This window comes from Pseudorca crassidens, chromosome 2, assembly GCF_039906515.1.
Source record: "Pseudorca crassidens isolate mPseCra1 chromosome 2, mPseCra1.hap1, whole genome shotgun sequence".
NCBI lineage: Eukaryota > Metazoa > Chordata > Mammalia > Artiodactyla > Delphinidae > Pseudorca > Pseudorca crassidens.
In genome coordinates, this window is record NC_090297.1 from 162646159 (window position 1) to 162671574 (window position 25416).

General features: G+C 42.0%; 1 protein-coding gene and 1 pseudogene across 1 annotated transcript in view; both read left to right on the forward strand.

The window, feature by feature from the left end:
• The first annotated feature begins 2478 nt into the window (after nt 1-2478).
• Nucleotides 2479-3101, forward strand: LOC137209590 (isopentenyl-diphosphate Delta-isomerase 1-like; annotated as a pseudogene).
• Nucleotides 3102-12964: 9863 nt separating this feature from the next.
• The window catches only part of LIN9 (lin-9 DREAM MuvB core complex component), a 108427-nt gene continuing 95975 nt past the window's right edge, over nt 12965-25416 (forward strand). The window contains exons 1-4 of the mRNA XM_067729620.1: nt 12965-13107; nt 20134-20166; nt 21579-21673; nt 23196-23300. Of these exons, the coding sequence (XP_067585721.1) occupies nt 13029-13107; nt 20134-20166; nt 21579-21673; nt 23196-23300 (312 nt within the window). The 5' untranslated portion in view covers nt 12965-13028. The remainder of the gene's footprint in view (nt 13108-20133; nt 20167-21578; nt 21674-23195; nt 23301-25416) is intronic.

A 25416-nucleotide genomic window follows, 5' to 3' on the forward strand; every position in this document is an offset into this window, starting at 1 on the left:
CCTTCCAGGGTAAATCTCATCCAAGTAGATGCTCATGTGACCTTTTCTATCTCAACTCAGTTCAGGCAATCTCACTAGTGTGAAGCATTTCCGTAGTTTAGATCACCAGGTAGAACTAACCATTCTATCTCTTTTGCCTGCACTGTATTTGGTATGAATGTTTATATATAAATATGAATATGTACCATGCAATAAATATAATGTTGATATTTTATGTACAGAAACACATACGGAATCCTCATTCCATAGTCAACCTCATCTAATCCTTTTATTTTTGATAAAGCACTGACTCTAAAATGAAATTAAGAAAATACCGTAGAGCTTCCCTGGTGGTGCAATGGTTAGGAATCCGCCTACCAATGCAGGGGACACGGGTTCGAGCCCTGATCCGAGAGTTGCTCTGGTCACAGAGCAACTAAGCCCATGCGCTGCAACTACTGAGGCTGCGCCCTAGAGCCCATGAGCCACAACTACTTAGCCCATGAGCCACAACTACTGAAGCCCATATGCCTAGAGCCCATGCTCCACAACAGGAGAAGCCACTGCAATGAGAAAGCCATGCACTGCAATGAAGAGTATCCCCTGCTCGCCACAACTAGAGAAAGCCCGCATGCAGCCAAAAATAGAATAAATAAAAATAAATAAATTTAAAAAATAAAATACAGTAAACTATAATGGAATATAATCTGCAAAAATACTGAGTCACTGTGCTGTACTGCTAAAACTAACACAATACTGCAAATCAACTATACCTCTGTTAAAAAAAAAAAAAACAAAATTAGCTAGAAAAAAATGACAATACCAAGTGCTGACAAGGATACAGAGCAATTGGAACCCTCATACATTGCTGGTAGGAACATCAAATGGCATAATCACTTTGGAAAATTATTTGGCAGGTTCTTATGAAGTTAAATGCACACCTATCAGACACTCTACTCCTAGGTATTTACCCAAGAGAAATGAAAACACGTGACCACAAAAAAGACTTGAAAACACATGTTTATGGCAGCTTTATTCATAATACTCCAAAACTGGAAACAATCCAAATGTGCATCTATGTGCAAATAGATAAGCTAACTGTGGTATATCCATACAATGGAATACTACCCAGCAATAAAAAGGAGCAAATTACCAGGGCATGCAACAACATGGATGAATTTCAGAAACATTATTGCTGAGCTAAATAATCTGGGCTCCCAAAAGTATTCATATATTTATATTTATATATCTATTATATATATACATATCTTTTCTATAAAATTCTAGAACAGGTAAAACAACTGTATAGTGACAGAAAGCAGATCAGTGGTTGCCTCGCATTGGAAGGGGGTGGGATTGACTGCAAAGGAGTATGAGGGAACTCCTGGGGGAGGCCTCTCACTGTTGTGGCCTCTCCCGCTGCAGGCGCAGCGGCCATGGCTCACGGGCCCAGCCGCTCCGCGGCATGTGGGATCCTCCCACACTGGAGCACGAACCCATGTCCCCTGCATCGGCAGGCGGACTCTCAACCACTGCGCCACCAGGAGAGCCCAGAGGGAACTTTTTAATGATGAAAATATTGTGTATCTTGGGAATTCCCTGGCGGTCCAGTGGTTAGGGCTCCGCGCTTCTACTGCAGGGGGCATGGGTTCAATCCCTGGTCAGGGAATTAAGATCCTGCATGTGAGCAGCACAGCTGAAAAAAAAAAAAAGAAAATGTTGTGTATCTTAACTTTAATGATGTATACACAGGTGTCAAAATTCAAACTATACACTTAAAATGGGTACATGTTATTATATATAAACTTTACTTCAATAAAGTTGATTTAAAAAGAAAAAAATTGTCAAGATGTTATAAATTTAAGATGTGTATTTTAGTAAATGTATGTTATGCTTCAATTTTTTTAAAAAAATCTAAAAATTGGTTGTGATGCAAATTATTCACAGACATAAAAATAAAGGCCAACATTCACCCATCAAATAAATTAAGCTGTTCTCATTTTCCTTCTTTGCCTCTCATCCTTCGCTCATATGCAGTTTAGTTTAACTACAGTATAGAAATACAGGATAGTGAGGCATTGGGTTGAGAGAAACCCCAGGGCGGGAGTGCAGCCAGGCCTCAGAAGCAAAGAAATGGAAAGAGGCCTGGGAACACGGCTGGTGTTCAATCCCTCTCTTCTCTCTGAGCCTCCTGTGAGTCCACCACTTTCTCTTCTCTGTGGACGGGCTTTTTCTAGCCACAAGACAGAAAACATAGACAGAGAAAAGGACAAATTTGTGCTCTACTGTGTAACCATTTGGAAAGTGACTAGTCCACTCTTATGGATCCCATTCGGCAATCCGTACAGGAGAGAATCACTGATTCAGTTTCCCATCCTTGAACCAATCACCTGTGGCAAAGTGTAAGAAAGAAAATCTTGGGTAGGAGTTACCTTTGAGCCAATCAACCGTGACCTGCATGTCCTGGAGGAGCAAGGATATTCAGGACAGAACAGACATGTGCTAACAATGCCTGAAATAAATATTGACAATTTTGATGAGCAACAGTTTTCATTTCTGGCAGCGATGTATATTCTTATCCATGAAAATTACAACAAAATTGGACCTAGAACTAAAATGAATTCTCACTTGAAAGAAAACATTGAGAAAAGACTATTGCACTGAGCCTTAAGTGTCATCGTATTCAACACAGAAAATAAGCTACTGCTACAGCAGAGGTCAGATGCTAAAATTTCCTTTCCAGGTTGTTTTACCAACACTTGTAGTTATCCATTAAGTCATAAAGGAGAACTTGAAGAAAATGATGCAATTGGACTAAGGGCAGCACAGAGGTCTTTAAAAGCTGAATTAGCAATTCCCATGGCACAGGTTTCCCCAGAAGACATTAATTTTTTAACGCAAATTCACTACCAGGCTCAATCTGATGATATTTGGGGTGAAATTGGGTACATTTTGTTTGGGAGGAAGAATGTAGCTTTGGATTCCTATCCCTGTGGGATTAAGAGCTATTGTTACGTGTCCAAGGAAGAACTAGAGGACTCTTGAGAAAAGGAGCCAATGGTGTAATCAGGATAACTTCGTGGTTTAAAATGATCGCACAGACTTTTCTCCTTACATGTTGAGGTAATTTTTTTGAATCAGTTCGTTGAACTGACATGGACATGAAAGTGTGGCTGAATGGTTTTACAAGTACTGAAAAACTGGTCTCTATTAAACTTAGATTAAAAAGAATAAAATCTGAGACTTGACATCCTTTAGATCTTTCAGATCTTTGATGGTGACACAATCTTCACCATCCTCTCCCCCAGGATTTGATTCTGGTTTTGATTTCATATCCTGTGGGGAGAAACAGAGGGTAGTTTCAGAGGCTCCACTTACCCTTTTAACCTTCCCCACTACAGTAGCTCTTCTTATCCCACAGGCCAAGGACCCAATGAGGCGGATCCTCTAACTGCCAACTTCTACTCTCAGGGACTGAGGAAATGATCACCAAGTGAGTCCACAGACCCACTGGACTTACTGGAAGCCAGGACTCCGTTTATGACTTCCTGTCTCTACCCCATATACCCAACTTTAAAGGAGGTTGATGATGACTTCAGGCCTATGACTATCAAACTCAGATATGTGTTCGATAGTCCTTGAAACATCTGGGTATCCCCCTTTCCTCAGTGTACAGTCACCTGAATATATAGGTCCCTCTGAGGAACAACTAGGAATCATTCCAGTGTACACTTGCCACACTGCTCCAGGGCGCACCCTCCTAGGGACCTGTCCAGCTCTCCAATCAATGAGTTCCAGATCTGAAATTTGACTCAGGTCTGGGAAATGAGCAAGGCATCAAGGCCTTTCATTAGGGTGACTGCCCTCCCATTCCTACTCCTCCAGTCTTGTCTTGATTGTAGATATTAAGTACCTGCTTTGCTGGCTACCCATCTATTTTGCCCCTAGAGACACCATGTCCTATTAACTATTTCCATTTCCACATGTCCCTGTGGGTCAACTCCCCTTGGCTGTCCCTTCAACCTTGACAATTTTTTTTTTTTTTTGGCGGTACGTAGGCCTCTCACTGTTGTGGCCTCTCCCGTTGTGGAGCACAGGCTCCGGATGTGCAGGCTCAGCGGCCATGGCTCATGGGCCCAGACGCTCCGCGGCATGTGGGATCTTCCCGGACCAGGGCACGAACCCGTGTCCCCTGCATCGGCAGGCAGACTCCCAACCACTGCGCCACCAGGGAAGCCCCAACCTTGCCAATTTTTATGGTAAATGCAGCCCCCTGCTTTCCCATGATTAAGCACTGCCATCTGGCCTCTGTTATTTTCAATAGGCCATGCATCATTCCCATCACCCCTGAGTCAGAAACTTATTGTTTTGTCAGAGAGAAGATTCTGCAGTGTCTTCCTGCATGGGAGGAGTGCTAGCTCTTAAAGGAGGGCTGGACACCTCTGCAACTCTGAAGGTTCCGGAGAGTCTGCAGAGCCAGATCCTCAGGGGCATCCCCCTAAAAGTTTCCTTTCCATGTGTCACTGTCAAAGGACCTCAGGTTTTCTCAACTAGGACTCTAACTTTAGCATAACAAACCTGCCTTGGCAGAGAGATTAAATGTCTCTGGAGCTCAAGCTATTAAGTCCTGTTCTTACCCCTTAGCTGTGTTCATGCTTCAAGGAGGTGACAAAGGCCTCCTTATAAGCTACCAAAGAGGCCCTCTGGCTCTCCACTGAGTGTTTAGGTGTTTGATAACTCTTTTTTTTTTTCATTATCCCTATATAGGACGTCAGTGCAATTTAGTAATAACCAGCCAACTCCACTGTCCTCATAAGCACTATTTTCCCCTTTTCTTTCAATGCCTGAGTCATGGCACCAGCAAAGGTGTGTTCCCCTGCCCTGGGATATTTCCCAGGACACCACAGGTGGAATCTTCAGTCACCATGTGGCAGGCATTACGCTCCACATTCCACTTGGGTTGGGATAGTCCCTGCCAGCCAGGTGATGAGTTATCCAGTTCAAAATCCATTGTACCACCTGCTTTTCCAGACCATTTCCTAATACCTACTGTTCCAGTTCAGGTTCTCTGAGAAGCAGATGTCAGGATAGAATCAGATATGCAGAAGATTTATTTGGGGAAACACTTTTGAAAGATATAGCAGAGAGGGATCATGAAGTTGTGGGGAGAGCCTCAGACCAGATTGCAGGTCTGACACTTATAAAAGAGAAGGGAAAGGAAGGGAAAAGAAGGGAAGGGAAGAGAAGGGAAGGGAAGGGAAGGAGCATCTCATAGGAGGAGCTTCCAATCGCAGTGCAGCTCTGAGGATATCTTGGCCAGGCCAGTGGGGAGGCTGTGCTAATTATGCTTTAAACACCTTACATGTTTGATTGCTGAAAGGACTCATAGGACTCCAACGGTTTATACTCATAGTTTTTTGTTTGTGTGTTTTTAGACTTTTTTTTTAGAACAATTTTAGTAGCAAAATTGAGTGGAAGGGAAGAAGGTTTCTTATATACCCGCGTTTTTTTTTTGTTTTTTGTTTTTTGTTTTTTGCAGTACGCGGGCCTCTCACTGTTGTGGCCTCTCCCGCCGCGGAGCACAGGCTCCGGACGCGCAGGCTCAGCGGCCATGGCTCACGGGCCCAGCTGCTCCGCGGCATGTGGGATCCTCCCGGACCGGGGCACGAACCCACGTCCCTTGCATCGGCAGGCGGATTCCCAACCACTGCGCCACCAGGGAAGCCCTACCTGCATTTTTTGTTTGTGTGTTTTTAGACTTTTTTTTAAAGAACAATTTTAGTAGCAAAATTGAATGGAAGGGAAGGAGGTTTCTTATATACACGCGTCCCACAGCACGGCTTCCCGTTTTCAGCGTCCCCCACCAGAGTGGTACATTTGTTACAGCTGTTGAACCCACATGGACACATTGTTATCACCTGAAGTCCACAGTTTACATTAGGCTCCACTCTTAGCACAGAACAGTGTTTCTGTTTGTTTGTTTTACAGGCAAAGGATACAGTAGAGTAACAGCAGGAGAAGTTATGCAAGGAAGGGGGCTGGAGATCTCAGGCACAGGCTTCTTTGTCCTCCCACTGCTGGATCGCACAGGATGCGCTTTGTCTCCAGGTCTCAAACCACCATTGGCTTGTGTACCAAGGAGTCCAAAATTGACTCATTGTGGGAATCTGTTGGAGTGAGCTGACGGTGTAGGCATATTCTAGCTCCACTACCAGCCCCAATCATTGAAATCCCTGAGGCTCCACCAAAGAAACAACTATTAATGCTGACAAGCTGGTATATCCTGCACCCCAAACACAGACCAATGGTCACAGAACATCCTTTATTGTGTTCAACAGTGTTGCCGAGGGTCACATGCTGCAGGCAGCTCTGTACGTAAGCACGCAGCCAATCCAGACCATGCCATGCAGGAGCCCCAGAGCCAAGATTGTACATTATGGGAGGCCCATGTTGAGGACAAATGGCCTGGCGCTAGCAGTTCTGCCATGCTCAGTCACTGGCTAGGAGCAGCAGCCTGGGGACAGCATAGCATCAGCACAAATGCTGAGCACATCTTAGGGTGCAGCAGCTGGGGCCGTCAACCGACAGCCTGGACATCTGTGAGGCACCTACCTCCATAGCTAGCAAAACCCACTTCAGGAAAAGTTTCTCAAAGCTCCCCCTGACTCTTGTGTGATCCCAGTTTATTTCTCAGGTTTTTCCTCTTGCCATATCTTACTCTCCAGCCATCCTGAGCTACTTAAAGTTCCTGGAATAAAAGTCATTTACATTCTCACCTCTGGGCCTTTGCACATGACCCTCTGCGAATAATAATAATACTTTCTTCTTCTACTTCCTTTCCCTAACTTCTACTCATTCTTCAGGTCTCAGTTTAGAGACCATTTCCCTGAGAAAACTTTCCTGCTCCCCGCCCCTCCCTACTCTATTCTCTTATAGCATCCTGTCCTCAACCTCAAGGTAGCACTCATCATGCTACTGTAATCTCCTAAAGAATCTGTGTTTTCCATTAGACTGTACAATCTGTAAGGGTAGGCACCATGTCACATTGAATGTTGCCTAATTTATGCCACACAGTAGGTGCTTAATAAATATTTGCTGATCAACTGATGGATAATTTCACCCTGTTGAATTGCTTAGAATCTGGGGGTTAAGAAGAGAAAGCAAAATCAGTGATTATCCAATTCAATGTTTTCTTACATGCCATGGACACATACATGTCCTGAAGGGGCAGTCTTTCCGGGTTGGAATCCATAAATCCACTGCATGAAGCCATCTTTCTGGCTGGGGAGCTTTGATGACAAGGCACTCCTTCTTGGGTAGTCTGGTCTCATGTGCTCCTTAGCTGATGTCCCCCAATTCATTTAGAAAATTCTGGACAATGATGGAGTGTGTTCATTTGTGTGGGGAATATGTCTTTCTACTTTCCCTCCCATGGTTTGATCTATTACAACGTTTTCATAGTTTGTTACTAAAGGTACCTGGTGAAAGAGGTTGCTCTTATTCCTTCAAGGAAGTGATGGTTTTCCTTAGGCTTGGCTCCATTTTGCAGACTGAAAAACAGAGGCCTCCTTAAATAACCTGGAATACACCACTAAACTTTGCTGAGCATAATGTCTTTAGAAGCAGTTTCTCAGAAATACAACTAACAATACTTAGTTCCTTCTTGGTACAATTTAGGGAAACAAGATGTAGGAAAGAGTGGCAGGGAGCTGGTGTTTATGTGCTGGGATGTGGGCCAGGTGTTTTACATAAGTGATCTCATTTAATTCGCACTACAGTCCTGGAAACAGGCTTAATAATCCCCCCCTCTGTTGTTGCTGTTGTTGTTTTTTAACCAAATGACACTTTCATCTGGGTCTGAGGAGAAACTGGTGTTTGATGACCCCCTTAAGGTTCATTCTAAAAAACAGGATCTGTCAGGAATTCAGTCTGCACCTTCCTGTAGCCACTTGGGTCCAACAGGAAAAGCAGTTTCTTTCCAGCATAGTTTGCAGAATAGTAAGTAGAATGTTTGGCAGAAAAGACAAAGTGGGAAGGAAAGCAGTTTGATATCAGTCTTTTGTTTGCAGCTATCATTTAAAATTGCCCAGCACAAGATGGTAATAAAGATGCAGACATACTAGAGAATGAACTTGAGGACACGGGCAGGGGGAAGGGTAAGCTGGGACCAAGTGAGAGAGTGGTATGGACATATATACACTACCAAACGTAAAATAGATAGCTAGTGGGAAGCAGCTGCATAGCACAGGGAGGTCAGCTCGGTGCTTTGTGACCACCTAGAGGGGTGGGATAGGGAGGGAGGGAGGGAGATGCAAGAGGGAAGAGATATGGGGATATATGTATATGTATAGCGGATTCACTTTGTTATAAAGCAGAAACTAACACACCATTGTAAAGCAATTATACTCCAATAAAGATGTTTTAAAAAAAAGATAAATTCAGGGCTTCCCTGGTGGCGCAGTGGCTGAGAGTGTGCCTGCCAATGCAGGGGACACTGGTTCGTGCGCCAGTCTGGGAAGATCCCACATGCCGCGCGGCGGCTGGGCCCGTGAGCCATGGCCGCTGAGCCTGCGCGTCCGGAGCCTGTGCTCCGCAACGGGAGAGGCCACAACAGTGAGAGGCCCGCGTACCGGAAAAAAAAAAAAAAAAAAGATAAATTCATTAAAAAAATATAAATAAATAAATAAAAATAAAATTGCCCAGCAGAGTGTGGTTGATTTTGCATCTTCATTAAGTGACTAAGAACAGGATTCTACAAAAAGTGACTACCAAAGATTTTAGATTGAGACAAAACCCAAAAAGTCTAAAAGTAAGATTTTTCATGTAACAGCTTTATTGAGATATAATTCACATAGCATAAAATTCATCCGTTTTAAAATTCAGTGGGTTGTAGTACATGCACAGAGGTGTGCAGCCATCACTGCAATCAATTTTAGAACACTTTCCTCACTCCAAAAAGAAACACTGTATCATTTAACAGTTACTCCCAATTCTCCCCCCACCTCCCCCACCTCCCAACTCCAGCCCTAGGCAGCAATTAACCTATTGTACTTTCTGTCTCTATGGATTTGCCTGTTCAGGACATTTTATATAAATGGAATCATACAATATGTTGTCTTTTGTGTCTGGCTTCTTTCACTTAGCATAATGTTTTCAAGGTTCATCTAGTCGTAGCATGTATTAGTACTTCATTTCTTTTTACGGCTGAATAATATTCCATTATTATTATTATATTATATACCAATTTTTTCAACAACCACTTTTATTATGAAAGTAACAAAAATCTTACTGTAGAAAAATAATAACTATAGATATAAAGAAAAAAAAATCACCCATAATCCTACCACCCAGAGACAGCCACCACTGTATATCTTTCGTTCTGGATTTTAGTCTATGCATATATACTTGTAAATGAGATCCCATTGTGCGTCCTGTTTGTGCAATGTGTACTTTTTTTTTTTTGGCTGCACTGCAGGCGAGGCTTGTGTGACCTTAGTTCCCCCACCAGGGATCGAACCCGGGCCCTCGGCAGTGAAAGCGCAGAGTCCTAACCACTGGACTGCCAGGACTGTATTTTTTTTATAGTGGTAAAGTATACATAATGTAAAATTAGCCATTTAAACTATTTTTAAATGTACAGTTCAGTAGCATTATGTACATTCACACTGCTATGCTAACATTACCACATCCATCTCAGAACTTTATCTTTCCAAAATAAACTCCATACCCACTAAACAGTAACTGCCCATTTCCCTCTCTCCCAATCCCTGGCAACCACCGTTCTCCTTTCTGTCTCTATGAATGTGACTATTCTAGGTACCTTATGTAAGTGGAATCATACAATATCTGTCTTTTTGTGACTGGCTTATTTTACTTAGCATGATGTCTTCAAAGTTAATCCATATTGTGCATATGTTAGAATTTCCTTCCTATTTAAGGCTGAGGAATAATATCCCATTGTATGTATATATCACATTTTGTTTATCCATTCACCATTGATGGACACCTGGGTTGCTTCCACCTCTTGACTATTGTGAATAATGCGTCTATGAATATGGTTGTACAAGTATTTCTTCAAGACCCTGCTTTCAATTCTTTTGGCTATATACTCACTCAGAAGTGGAATTGCTAGATCATATGGTTATGCTGTTTAATTTTTTTGAAGAACTGCCATACTATTTCCATAGTAGCTGCACCATTTTACATTCCTACAAGCTATACACAGATTCCAATTTCTCCACTACCTTGTCAACACTTGTTATTATCTGTCTTGTTGATTATAGCCACCCCAGTGGGTGTGAAATGATATCTCATTGTGGTTTTGATTTGTGTTTCCCTAATGACTAAAGATGTTGAGCATCTTTTCATGTGCTTATTGGCTTTTTTATCTTCTTTGGATTCTTTGCCCATTTTTGAATTGGGTTGTCTTTTTATTAGCAAATTGTAAGATTTCTTTATATATTGTGGCTACAAGTCCCTTACTAGGTATACGATGTGCAAATATTTTCTCCCATTCTGAAGGCTGTCTTTTGCTTTCTTGATAGTGTCCTTTGAAGCACACAAGTTAACACAGAAATAACTCAATATTTGATAAATGGGCCATGGGACTGGAAATGACCAAATAAGTCCCTATAATTTGGCTATGTTTATTTCCCTTATGATTTATTTTCATGACTTTAGTGACCTTGTCAAAATTTTAGTTTTTTTTTTTTCTTTAAGCAAACAATGACACATACAATCATGTCATTTTAAATTGGAATACACAATTCGAGGAAATTTAACAACCTTGTGATGGATGTGTTATCCTAACATCACAGAGGGAGAAACTGAGGCTCTGAGAGGGGCCGGATTCCTGATTCTATCACCCGGTCAATGTTGTCCTTGAACAAGTTACCAGATTGTTGGGAGGATCAAGTAAGTCAAAGATTATAAAAATCTCCCTCATAAATATCCAATAAAGACCCTCACTGAAAATAATAAAGTGCTTTGTTTGTAGTCACACAGCTAATAAGTGGTAGATCTGAGGCTGGGATACAGCTTCAGGCTTCAGAGTATGAGAAGACTCATTTAGGGTCCTTCTTTAAAATGCAGATGATCAGAGAAATAGCGTAAAAATATCTGTTTAAACAGCAGACCTGCTGTTGTGTGTGTATGAAAACTGCCTTAAGATAAAACCTGGTTTGCCATCAGTTGTTTTTCATGGTCACATAAGATAGATCAGAATGTGATTAGAAGGCACAGGAGGGGTTAAGTTACCTATGAAGGATTACTTTGTAAAATTTAATTTTTCATCCCCCTCTCCTTCACACCCTGCTTCACCTCCAACCTCAGTAAGTGGTGGTACCCAGTTACCCAAGGCACGAAGTTAGCATCCAGTGATACTTCCCATTCCAAAGTGGTGGTGGCAATAGCTAATATTTGAGCCAAAATGTGTTCTAGGAACTATTACAAGGTCTTTATGTTTACCAAGGCATTTATGCTCAAAACAACCCTGTTATTATCTGCCTTTTACACGTGAGAAACTGAGGCACAGAGAATTAATAAACAAACTTGCCTGAGATTATATAACTAGCAGCCAGAATTCCAGCCAAGACTTGGGGCTCCAGAGTCCATCCTCTGAAACTCTAGGGTGGCTGGTACAGATCTCTCCTCTCCTTTGCCTGCCTGCCCCAACAAGCTTCCTCCTGACTGGTTTCCAGAACTCTCATTTTGTCACACTCCAATTCGTTTCCCACATTTGTGTTCTACAACACAAATGGAAACATGCCAGTCCTATACTTTAAAACCCCACCACCCATTGCTCCAGTGCTCTTAGCAAGTTCAGCTCCTTAGCCTGGGCCGGCCTGTGTGTTCTGCTGTCCTCATCTGTCTACCACCTTTTAATTTTTCAGTTCTTGGAGTTCACCCGTGTTGTACTCTCATTGCTTAACTATCCCCCCCCGCCCCGCCCGCCCCCTTACATCCCTGGAAAAAAAGGACTGGAGCTCAATAACATTTGTCAGATGAATTGCTGAAAAGCAAGAGTGGTTTATTACTGGACGCTGTTATAGACAGGATTTGTGAAATCTTTCCCTGAGCTTCTTTCAAAACTGGATGAATTCTCATTGTGTTCTCATAACATTTCGATCAGGGTACTTCATCATCTTTAAGTGTCACTCTCGGTTTTTGTTTCTGTAATTCTCTCCCAGCTCACTACATGGTCTGGTGTGAATGGGTGAAAGAGCTGAGCAAAACAGTTCTTCAGCTGCCGACCTAAATGACTAACTTCATGACCTCTCAAGGTCTCTCCTCCGAGCTCCACGCAACTCCGGTTCCGGCATTCGGGAGGGGTGGCCCAGGCTCCCGAGGGGCTGCGGGCACCGCGAGTCCTGGGCGGGCAAGCTGTGGGGTTGCCGCGGCCTGAGCCCTCCTCCCCGGCCCTCCCCCAGCTCTCCGGAGAAAGGAGGAGATGGAGACGCCGGAGAAACGTGGGCTTGGAGAGCCGCGAAAATTTTACTTCGGGTAGAACCCCCTAGGGAAATGAGGCCGAGAACCTGGGGCTTCTCCCCGCGCCGGGCCTACGGGTGCCGCTTCCCTGCCCCCCTGCCCTCTTCTCAGCCGGCCGGGGCCTCCTTCCCACCTTCCCTCCTTTTCCCCACTCGGAATAAACAGCCTACAGTTCCCGCAGCTGCAGCGCGAGACTCGAAACGCGCGCCGGGAGCGAGCCCCGGAGGGGTCGGGCGGCGCGGACCGGGAACCGGGCCGGGCGGGACACTGCAGCTCGCGCCGCTCCCCCCGCTCTCCCCGCGCTCCGGCGCCGGGCCCAGGTAGGGGCGGCGCGAGACGGGCCTGGCGGCGCGGCCTCCCTCCCCCTCCCTCCGGCCCGGCCGGGGGCGGGAGCGGAGGGGCGAGGCGCGGCCCCACTTGGCTGCACCCCCTCCCAGGGCAGGCGCGGGCGGAGCCGGGCCCGCCTCAGCCAGCAGCGGCGGGAGTGGCGCCGCGGTGCGCCGCACCGCGGGCAGCGAGCTCCGCATTCGAACCTCCCTCGCAAAGACAGTCTCCGCCCCACAATGCACCGCGGCGGGCAGCCTTTGAAAAAGCGGCGCGGCTCGTTCAAGATGGCGGAGCTCGACCAGTTGCCTGACGAGAGTGAGTAGCACCTCAAAGCACCCCCACTCTTCCCGCCGTCCGCCTGCCCCCGGGTTGCATCCGGCCGGGACGGGCGGCCGTGCCCTCTGCCGGGCAAGTGGGCTGACTGCCAGCCCCGCTGTGGTCCCCTAGTCCTTCCACCCCGGTGTTGCCGCCGCGTCGCCGCCTTTGTTATGGTGTCTGTGTATTGGTTTGTGGGGTTGTGTGAGAGCCAGGGCCGGAAACCGAAAGCCCGGGGGCCCAACCCGGGCGGGGCGGAGGCGGTGGCTGCTCTCCTGGCCCGGCTCGGGCCCCCGGCCGCGGTGGGGGAAGAGCGACCGCCGGCCGCGGGGGCTGTCCTCCCCTCCTGCACCGCTCGCCCGGCGCGGAGAGACGCCTGGCGGGGTTATGTAACTCGCTTTTGGGGGCCGGGAAGGGCTCGGGCTGGGGAGGGGGTGGTCACAGCTCTCCTTCTTGTCCCGGCCTCTGATCCTGTCCTGTGACAGTTCCTGCCGCTGTAGGCACTTATGATCATCACTGCCCTCCCCTCCCTCCTCCGGTGTGTCCACCCCTGGAAGCATTTCCGTGTCAAAGGGCTGACCCCTTCCCCTGGGACCACAGGTGGCTGTGGACCTTTCCAGAGATAATCCAGACTGGGTACACAAGTGTTCAGGCAGCCCCCATCCCGCAGACTTTCTTCTCTGCGTATGTGTCTTAGGAATCACGGGGGTACCTTTACGCATGGATGTGACCATCACCACAGGCATATTCAGTACTCTTCCTGACACCCACCCTGTGCATTGCCTCCTTTAACCACGTTTACTCATTCTGCCACCTCAGACGTGGATGCTCACTTGTGTTTAGTAAGTAAAAGCACTAATTCTGTAGTTTAAGCACAATAGAACTTAATTTTGTAATTTACAATATTGTATTGATATAAAGTATAAAAGATAAAGGCACATCTTTCAGTTAATTACAGATGGGTCCTGATGCACACTCACTATTCGGTTTATGTATATATATCATTTGTGAGAGTTTTTAGTGTAATAGAAACAACTGTTAAATTTATCTGTGCAAGACACTTTTAAAGTGAGAACTGAACACAGCCAATTCTGTTTTCCTTGTGGGGTCGTATATTCTTAATGTGCTGTAAGGTTGAAAGTTCAAGTTGCCAGACTGGTGAAAAGTTGTATTAAGAGAGTTTGTGTTTTAAATTTGCTCTAGACCAGCGCGGAATTCCAGTAGAACTTTCTCAGTGATGGAAATGTTGTGTTTTGCGATGTCCAGTAGGGTAGCCACTTAACCATATGTGGCTATGGAACTCTTAAGATGTGGCTAGAATGACTTAAATTTCGTTTGATTTTTGTTAATTTAAGTTTAAATAGTCATGTGTGTCTAGCGGCTACTGTATTGGATAAGGCATAGCCGTAGACCACCAATGAATTTTATTGTTTCTTATTTGGAGAATACAGTCGATTGTGATTTAGGATGCTTCTAAATAAAGGTGGGCCTGCTAAACACAGTGTGCTCGTCATCTGGAAGTCCTTGATCTCTTTGTCGTAAAGATGTTTTATCACCACTTGGAAGTCCCACCCACTAGATAACTGTCATTTAGAATATTTGCTCATTATCATTAAACTTTTATTGAGGATTTACTCTGGTTCTTTGCAGACACTTGGGACTCATACTAGGGTTCAAATTACAACTACACTCTCAAGCTATATAAGATAATCACTTATATTGCTTTGTGACATCTCTGGTACACTAGGGTGTGTGTGGGCGTGCACCTTAGCTTGTGCGATATATGTCTTGTTTAGCTTGACCACGGCTGGTTGAAAGCAGGGATTGCTTTACCTGGTTTGTCACACAGTGCCATAAATCAGGTATATATGAATGCTTAATTTATATGGAATTGAATGTAGGGTAAGAGGCATGGTTAATGAAACTGCAGCAGAAGTGATTTCAGTTTGATACTAGAAGTAGCGATATGTCTCTTTGCCAGTTTTAGTCAAGGGGACTAGTTTGTAAGTTATCCAATAGTCAGTATAACATTAACAATAATAAAAGCTACTATCTATTTAGTACTAACTATGAACCAGGTGCTGTGCAAAGCATACTGTATACATTTGCTCATTTAATCCTCATTCCAGTTGAGGTAAGTACTCCTACTAATGAGGTAGCTGAGGCTATCTTCAGCCCAGATCTTTCCTCTGGGCTTCTGTGTTTAATATCTCTTGCCCATTTCACATCTTCTCTCAGATGCCTCAGAGGCCCCTCAGACTTTATGGGTTCAAGATCTACCTCATAATCCTACTGCAGTACAGAGATACTTCCAGTGGTTCCGGTCGTAATGAATGGCTCCGCTGTGCAGTCATCTAAAACCTAGATTGAGGTTGTCTTCCACACTTCCCATAATTAAGCCTTTACTGAATCTTGTAACTTTTACCTTCTAAATGTCTCTCGGTTTTACCTACTTCTCACCTTCATCCTGGTCCAAGCTGTCACCATCTCTTCTGCATTAATTGCTTCAGCCTCCCATCAATCCACCACCCAAACCCTCCCCCGCAACCTACACACAGCCAGAGTGATCCTTTCAGAATGTATGCTATGTCATCCTATTGCTGAAAACACTTTACTAACTACAAGACCCTTTGTGGTCTGGCCATTCCCCACCTCTCCAGCTACATTTTGTACCACTCTTCCTCTCATTCTATCCCTTTGAACTAAACTGGACCTTTTTCATTCCCTATACTCACTAGGCTTTCTTTTTTGCACATGCTGTTCTCTCTACCTGGAATGCTCTTCCTTCCTCTCACTTCCAGTTAAGTGCTGCTTATCCTTTAGATCCCATTTTAAGCTTCTGTCCTCCCTGACAAATAATACATCTTCTTATTAAATCTTTTCACACCACTGTGTAATTTCTTAGTGGCAGCTGTCACAGTTGCAGCTTTATGTTTGTTACTGTGATTGTTTGGTTAGCTTTGGTTAGAAGTCCCACCAGAGAAGGTGCCATTTCTGTTTTTCTTCATGCTTGCATTCCAGTTCCATGCATGACAGCTGGCTTACTTCTCTGTTCTTTCTTTCATAACCACCCTTCTCTTGCCAGTGACTTCCCAAACATAATGCCCCCACCCTTCCTAGAATATTCTAAATGTTCTACCTCGGGGCTTTTTTACCTGCTGTTTCTACCAGCCTGACTCATTGCTTTGCCCCCCTGTCCTCTCATGGCTAGACCTTTTCACATGTTACCTCCTCAGAGAAGCCTTCCCTACCCACCCTGTGTAAAGTTAGTTACTCCCCACGCTGTGATCCCTTGGTTATTTCCTTTACAGCAGCTGCCAGCAGTGTAGCTGTCATTTTATATACTTGTTTATTGTATGTCTCCTCCCACTACAGTGTAAACTTCCCTGAGAACAGAGGCCTTGTCTAGCTTTTCCTTCAGTTAACCCCAGTCCCTAGAATACTGCTGTGGTAGGTATTCAGTGAATATATGTAGAATGAATGAACATACCCAGTTAAAGCAGGAGTCTAACTTAATTGAATTCACCTGCCTGTAAAATACATGTTCTTAACCTAATCTTTTTTTTTTGATTGATCAAAGTAATACAAACAATAAGCATGGTCTAAAAATTAGTCCTGTACCATGTGCATTTTTCTCTAAGCACTTTTACATATACTAACTCATTTAATCCCCATTTTACAAAAGAAGAATAAGTAGCACAGAGAGGTTAAGTAACTTGCTTAAGATAACACAGTAAGACAGTGGCAGAGCCAAGATTCAAACACAGCTAGTCTCCATCTGTGTTCTTAACCACTATGCTATACTATCTCTCAAGAAGGGAAGAAGGTTAAAGGCGGTAGGTCAGAGTCTGCAAGATACAGTCCCTGCCTTCTTGGAGCTGGAATGAATATCCTTACAACTCACACCTCTTCCTTCAGATCTCTGCTCAAATATCACGTTTCAGAGAAGCTAATCATGAGCACCTTATAGAGAAATAGTCTTCCCTCCACCAACTCCCACCCCACATTCCCTATCCTTATTATCCTGCTTTATTTTTTTTCCGGTAGTGCTTATTGTCCCGTGGTGTGTGTGTGTGTGTGTGTGTGTGTGTGTGTGTGTGTGTGTGTGTGTGTGTGTGTGTGTGTGTGTGTGTGTGTGTGTGTGTGTGTGTGTGTGTGTGTGTGTGTGTGTGTGTGTGTGTGTGTGTGTGTGTCTGTTTCCCCCTCGCTAGAATGTAAAGAGCATCAGGAGCATGGACTTTGTCTGTTTTGCGTGCTGTCCATACCCTCAGTGACTAGAGCAGGGGCCAGGATGCAGGCAGCACTCTACACATATTCACTGAATGAATGAATGAATGATTACCACTTTTTCTCAAATGAACCATGTTTTTCTTGGTAGCTACACTGACACGTCGTGCCCTGTCTACTACTGCTGCTTTCCCAGTTGTGTTGTATTTTTTGAGGCTTCTTAGCAAGGCTTTATGGGCTCTCTCCCCCACTTTTCCCCCTACAACTTTACTGCCTTTGGTCATTAAATTTCACTTTGCCATACAGAAGCTGTTAACGTGTCCTTAACCATTCTCCACATCTAGGCAGGAGAGTAGGGGGAAAGCAAGAGTGGCTTTGATGTTGGTGGGTTGTCTGACAAGCCTCTCATACTGCCTTGCAGAGAAGTCAGTTGAGGTTTAGAGATCTGAGATACATAAAAATGTTTCATAGCCAGAACCATGATACTTTATCTGTTTCTTCTCGTTTAACGCCTGTTGTCCATTTATGTGAGCTGTAAATCATTGCTGCTTTTGTTAAAAACCAAGGAGAATTAATCTGTCGTCTCTGATTTTTGTACTTAGTTCATGTTCTTCTATCTTACTTTATTCCCTGAGATCATCTTTTATTTATTTATTTTTGTGTTTTGTGTAATGTCATACTGGACTGGCTCCTTACAGATGTTGACAGACATTTTTAACAAGCCACTTACAAATCTTTTTTCTCAATGTAAGTAAAAGGCTAACCTTTCAAATAACATCACTACTGCCTGGTCTTAGATTATATTTTTTTAAACATAAACGGATGTCAGAGTAACTGAGATGAGAAATAGCTGGTTCTAAAATAAAACAAATTTAAAAATGAGGAATGATAAATAATAATTTGACTATAGTAAAAGAAAAAAAAGGTGTTATAAACAGTTTTTTAAATTTAAAGAGGGAGATTTTGCTCATTAATAATTATGTGAATAATTTCTATTTTGAAGCATAGAAAGGTTTTTTCCCCTGTTAGTTTATTTTCTTTTATTGAGATATAATTAACATATAACATTGTATTAGTTTTAGGTGTACAGCACAATGATTTGATATTTGTATATGTTGCAAAACAATTGCCACAGTAAGTTTAGTTACTTACTAACTACTAATCACCACACAGTTACAATTTTGTTTTGTTTTCTTGTGATGAAAACTTTTAAGATCTATTCTTTCAGCAACTTTCAAATATATAATACAGTATTGTTAACTATAGTTATCATGCTTTACATTACATCCCCAGAATTTATTTATCTTATAACTGGAAGTTTGTACCTTTTGACCCCTTTCACCTATTTTGCCTGTCCCCCACCCCCTGCCTCTGACAACCACCAATTTGTTCTCTGTATCTGTGAGTTTGGTGGGGGTTTTTTGTTTTTTTAATTTAAAAAAATTTATTATTATTATTATTTTTTGGCCATGCCACGCAGCTTGTGGTATCTTAGTTCCCGACCAGGGATTGAACCCAGGCCCTTGGCAGTGAAAGTGTGGAGTTCTAACCACTGGACTGCCAGGGAATTCCCTTTTATTGCTTTTTTTAAGGTGTCACATGTAAGTGAGAGAGATCATACTTTATTATTTTTCAAATGACTTGAACTTCTTTGCAGTATACCTATGCAATTCTGAGATTTTCAATTTAGTGCTCCCCCTCTCTCATAAAAACTTCTTTCCCTATCAGTTCTCCTACTTCCCCTCACCTATAGATCCTATCCTTTATTTACATCAGAACCTGTAGCCCAGTGTTTCTCGAAATGGGCCTGAGGGGTACCTGCAACAGAATTCCCTGAGGGCCTTTATTAATCGCACAGTTTCTGCATGTATGGGGAGCTTCCTGGTTATTCAAATATGCACTGATGTTTTAGTCAGTGAACCCCTCCGGCTCCCTAATCCAGCTTGGATCTTTAAGTGTTGCACATACCTGCATTCTAGACTTCCAGGGGACTTATTGTCTGCTATGACAGTCCCTGGATCATTTCCATTTTCTGTTTTCTCCACTCTATTACCACTTCTGATCTTTGCCTCAATAAATGTCAATTCCCTTTCTCTTTTCCTTCTCCAGCACACTTCTGGATGAGGATCCCAAATCACTTTTGTCCCTACTCTTCCTCTTACGTCTCTTTCTACATTTTTCTGTCTTGGGAAGGTTTCCAGTTCTCACAGCTTCAAACAAGATTCCCAAATATCTCCAGTTCTTCCTTACATTGTCTGAGTTTTGGTCAATAGCTTGAATTGTCTACTAGTTATTTCTTTTTTTTTTTAAAATAAATTTATTTATTTTAATTAATTTATTTTTGGCTGTGTTGGGTCTTTGTTGCTGTGCACGGGCTTTCTCTAATTGCGGCGAGCGGGGGCTACTCTTCGTTGCAGTGTGCAGGCTTCTCATTGTGGTGGCTTCTCTTGTTGCGGAGCACGGGCTCTAGGCACGTGGGCTTCAGTAGTTGCAGCACGTGGGCTCAGTAGTTGTGGCTCACGGGCTCTAGAGCACAGGCTCAGTAGTTGTGACGCACGGGCTTAGTTGCTCCGTGGCATGTGGGATCTTCCTGGACCAGGGCTCGAACGCATGTCCCCTACATTGCCAGGTGGATTCTCAACCACTGTGCCACCAGGGAAGCCCTACTAGTTATTTCTAATTGCACATTCCACTGTCACTTCAACATTACTAAAACTAAATGGATCACTTTTAACCCTAAACCAAGTTCTTTTTCTCTCACTTTGATTATGAAGTAATACTGATTTGTTTTCATTGTAGGCTCTTCAGCGAAAGCCCTTGTCAGTTTAAAAGGTAAGAATCATAGCATGATTCTTTTAGGTATGACACAAACTAGGAATTTATTTCATTAAATTTATTTGGATATAGTATTTCTCTTTTCTTTCTAAGTTATGATTCATTATAGCTTTTAAATATTGGTTTTCACTGGTGATAATAAGTTCATATGGGGAATCTGCCCTTGGTTTTCTCCCCCTAGAATTATTGATTAAAGAACTTTCTAACTAAATGTTCCAGACATTTCTTACTAGAGTTAAATCGTTTATTAAACAACTGGGCTAAGCTGTATTTTTACATAATTGTTTTTTAAGAATCTTGTCTTATAAGTAGTAATGCAAGTCTCTTGAAATAAAAGAATGATAGTATTTTTTTCTGAGAAAAAGTTAGACATGTTCCTTGGTCTTGCTGTTTCTTTGTGTAAGTACGTTAGACCTATCCTTTTAATATAATTTATTTTGAGATTTTACCTCTTGAGCAAGATTCTACTGGATAAGTAAATTTGGAACCAATGTAGATCTTCTCAAAGGTCCATTAGTACTTTCAGTTTTTAAAGCTACCGTATTATACTTTGGATTGGTGATCTACCAAATTAAGTCCTTCTGGCTTGAGAACACTTATCTTCCAGGATTACCCTAATTTATTTGCCTAGCAGGATCAACCCCATCCCATCTCTTTCCTTTTGTACTTATTAAAATGTATGTCTGAAAAAGTATTCCACTAATTTTTTTCTCCCAATATTAAAGCCATTTCTCTTTTTAAAGAAGTGATATAAATTTTTTATACAAAAATTAGAAAATGCTTTCAGGTAATTAGAAGGAAATAAAACTATCTTATGTATATTCATTCCAGTTTTCTATATCTGTCTCTAAATAAACATATCCTTTTTGTAAACATTAAACTCGCCTTCTTTATTTTCATAACACGCTTAATCGGTAACTTGATCAGATTTTTTCTGGTTGCATACAACTCTGAAGACGTTTATTTGAATTAAGGGAGAAACCCCTGCATATTTCATTTTTGGATATCAAGTGTTTTACACGTTGAAGCAGAAATATGTTCTAAATTAAAGGTTAAAGGAGCTTTTCGCATTTTTCCTTGCCTGCTTTCAGTCAGATTGTACTGAGGTAGTTCTTGGCAAATAAGAATAGAGGAATTATTGAAAAACAAAATGAAATAAGCCACACATGTTTTAATATGAAAATGTAATACTTTGAAGTAGCATTGCCTTGTCAGATTATTTAGCGAGTTTGACAAAAAAATACAGAAAAGATTTTTTTTATTTGTAATAAACTAAAATTATTATGGTCAGTATATTTTTTCCGTATTCATAAATATTTCAGATATATTGCTGTTATTAAAAAGGCCATGTTTATAGTATGAAATCCGTTGAACTAAACTTAAATATCATTAATAATTATTTATTACAGAGGGAAGCTTATCTAACACATGGAATGAAAAGTACAGCTCTTTACAAAAAACACCTGTTTGGAAAGGCAGGAATACAGGCTCTACTGTGGAAATGGTAAGGAATTAGTTTTTCTTACTCTTTAGAATATGATAGCTAAATTGTCTGTATTATTGTCACGTGCACATTCTTACAGCACTACAAAAATTTTCCAAGGGTTTTCCCCAACTCCAAGCATTTGTGTCATTAAGTGTCATTGAACAGTATTTGATCATACCTAGATAAATAATCTATAGCCTGTGATAATCTGTTCATCATTAAGCATTTGTTAAGTAATTGTAGTTTCTTTAAGTAGGCAAACCCAAAAAACTCCAGCAACCCGAAATCTTACTTTTAATATAGATTTTTAATAATTTAATAGATTTTTTTAAAATAAAAAGATTGTACCTGGCTCTGCTCCCTACAAAAAGATATATAAATAAGTGGTAGGGTACTGAAATCTTGTGTAAGTCAAGGATAAATGCATTTAGGGCTGGGAAGTAGAGATGAGCATATAATTGGCGTGACTAACAATTTTCGGGGCCTCTCTTCCTGCCCTGCCCAGCCAGGTAGCCAGGAAATTTTAGGGGTCAATCATGAAACAAGCCTGGAGCTAGGTTAGACAGTAGCTGTCAGTAGCCTGGGCAGCTGGCCACAGTGAGTGTACAGGACTCTCCGTGCTGTTAGCATTTCTGTCAGCATCATTCTCTTCCTCCTCTCTGCCCATGGTCAGAGGAGGGGAGCAGGGTAGAAGGGACTTCCTGTCAGGGCTCTTCAGTGTTGAGACTCTCAGTGGGTTTAATTTCACCGGTCCATACCTCTAGCCTTGACCCAGTTGGATGCTTCCCATATGTTGCTAGCCCGCTGCACCGGCTTCAGTTCTAAGTAAGCATGGAACTGTCTTGAAGGGTGGGAGAAGGATTTGAAAAATGATGTGGGTGCTATTGGGATATTATTTCTGTTGTTCTTCCCTATTAAGCCTCTGAACCTAGGATGGACTGTAAAATTTTTCATATTATAAATCCTTAAGTGTGTGATGTACTTTGGATGCTTAAAATTTTTTAGTTCTGCATGCACTTATTAAGTATCTGTTATAGGTATCTTGTATTTTTATTTGCAAATGGAAATTTGTCAACAGTTTTTGACAGCAGATCTAGTATAATATTATATACATTTAGATTTACTCTCTAAAGTGATCTAGTAACTTTGTCCCAACCCAGCCCTATCCAATAGACCTATCAGGTGAAACACCCAACTGGTTGGTATTAATCCAAGCACCAACATAATGAGAACTAGAATTTCCAGAGCTTAATTTTCCTATCTTCAACATTCAAGACTGCCAGTGTACTATACGAAGAAGACTTGGGTTCTAGTTTTAATTAACAGCTAGGTGTTTCATTTCTAAACAAATTACCTACATATGTATCTTTCTACTTTCTAAAATCTGAAATTATTTGTGTGCTTTTTATTACCCGTTCTTCATCCTTCAATACTGCTGCTAATTCGGAGTTAGCTGTATTTTCGAAGTATAGAATTGTGTTTTGGAACAAAAATGGCAGGTGTTTGGCCTTTTCATTAAATAAAAAAATTTCTATCATAGCCTTTCAGAAATTCGAAACGAAGTCGGCTCTTTTCTGATGAAGATGACAGACAAATAAATACAAGGTCACCTAAAAGAAATCAGAGGGTGGCAATGGTTCCACAGGTATGTGTGTGCTAAAATTTTGTTTCATTGAAAGGAAGTGAGCAATCGCTCAGTATAATAAAGTTTATATTTATTGTTGTATGACATTTTGAGTAACAAGTTCTTTAAATCAGTACTTCAGCTCAGCTCCTATTTTAATTACCTAAAACAGGGCATTATTTTATTGATGGACTTTAAGCCAGTGTAGAAAGCCAGTCCTCAGTCTTAAAGATGCACACTCTTCTTCTTTTTTTTGTTTTTGGCTGCACCACAAGCCATGTGGGATTTTAGTTCCCCGACCAGGGATTGAACCAGGATTTTGTGCCCCCTGCAGTGGAAGCATGGAGTCCTAACCACTGGATCGCCAGGGAATTCCCATGCACACTCTTTTTTTAAGCATGGAGATAGTGGACATTCAGCAAATGGATTTGGCAAATTGGAATCAGCTTGGCGTTTGCATGGAAATCAGAGGGGAAAACTCATTTTACTTTGTCATTGAGTGAAGTATGTTGAAGACTTCCCTTATCCAAAAGAGGAAAATATAGAGCATGAAATCATATCTCCTTTTTCATTTTTGACATCTTTTAAAGAAAAATTATAGTGGACATGTAAGAATCAAAGCAATGAATGAAAATTAGATAAGGAAATATTAACCTTAAGAATACAATAATTTTCTCCTATGCAATGTATAATTTTTGATATAGTTATTCCCTACTTCCCATTCATTTTTTTTTCAAAAGTGTTGTAACATTTTCCAGTAGGATGTATCAAGTAGAGGTAATTTTCTCAACCAAGGATTTGGCATCAAATTAATTAAAGGTATTACCAGCAATATGCCCTTACCAAAAACAAAAACAAAAACAAAAAAAAACCCAAAGAACTTTTACATACCTTTATAATCATTTCAAATAGTAAAATACGAAAAAAATAGTAAAATATGTTCGTTCTCTGTAAAATGAACAAAAATATATGAACTTTTTAACATCAAGGACAAGTGTGCATAAGCATCTAAAATTCAATTTAAAAATTTGACCCAGTTGAAACTAACACACAGTGTGCATTTCTTGGCTCAGTAGATGTCGGATACAAGGTTGAATGAATACAAGAATAGTCAACAACTATTTCTTGTATTGATTTTAGAAGAGCTGTGTTATTAGGATAATTTGGATGCTTTAACGCTGTTTAGATTTTTTTAACGCTGTTTAGATTAGGATAATTTGGATGCTTTAACGCTGTTCAGGCGGTATGCGGGCCTCTCACTGTTGTGGCTTCTCCCGTTGTGGAGCACAGGCTCCGGATGGGCAGGCTCAGCGGCCGTGGCTCACGGGCCCAGCCGCTCCGCGGCATGTGGGATCTTCCCAGACCGGGGCCCGAACCCGTGTCCCCTGCATCGGCAGGCGGACTCTCAACCACTGCGCCACCAGGGAAGCCCGTGGATTTTTTTTTTAAGTTCTTTTTTTTCCCTCCAACTATTTACTAGGAAAATTTTCAAACATACAGAAAACTCTGATCTTTGTGACTATGAAACCATCCTGCCCTAAGTCTATCCAAAGCCCTCCTCCCCAGGCGCATATCATTCCTTCTGGGACTATTTCACAAAGGCCTTTCTACTTGTGAGCAATACAGAACAAATATAACGTAGGACAGACATGATATGAGACTTCTTTAACTATGTGAAAAAATTTTATATCCTCTGAGTTTTCTCTTTTCTAGTCTTAACATGCCTAGTTCTTTCAATCTTCAGTTACATGATATGCGTTGTTCTCTTACTCTCCTAGTCACAGCCTCAAATCTGGTGTATTCTATCTGTGTGTTTGTTTAAAGAGCACTATTCAGAGCTGGAAAATTATTAAAAAACAACGTTTATTCAGTACTTAGTATGTGCCAGATCCTGTTCTAAGCACTTCATATGTATTACTTTGATTTAATCTTCAAACCCCCCATGAGTTAGGTTACTATTTTCTTATTTCCCATTTTTCAGGTGAGAAAACAGACACAGAGAAGGGTTTTTTTTTGTTTTTTTTTTTAATGTATTTATTTTTGGCTGCACTGGGTCTTCGCTGCCGCGCGTGGGCTTTCTTTCTCTAGTTGCAGTGAGCGGGGGCTACTCTATGTTGTGGTGCGCAGGCTTCTCACT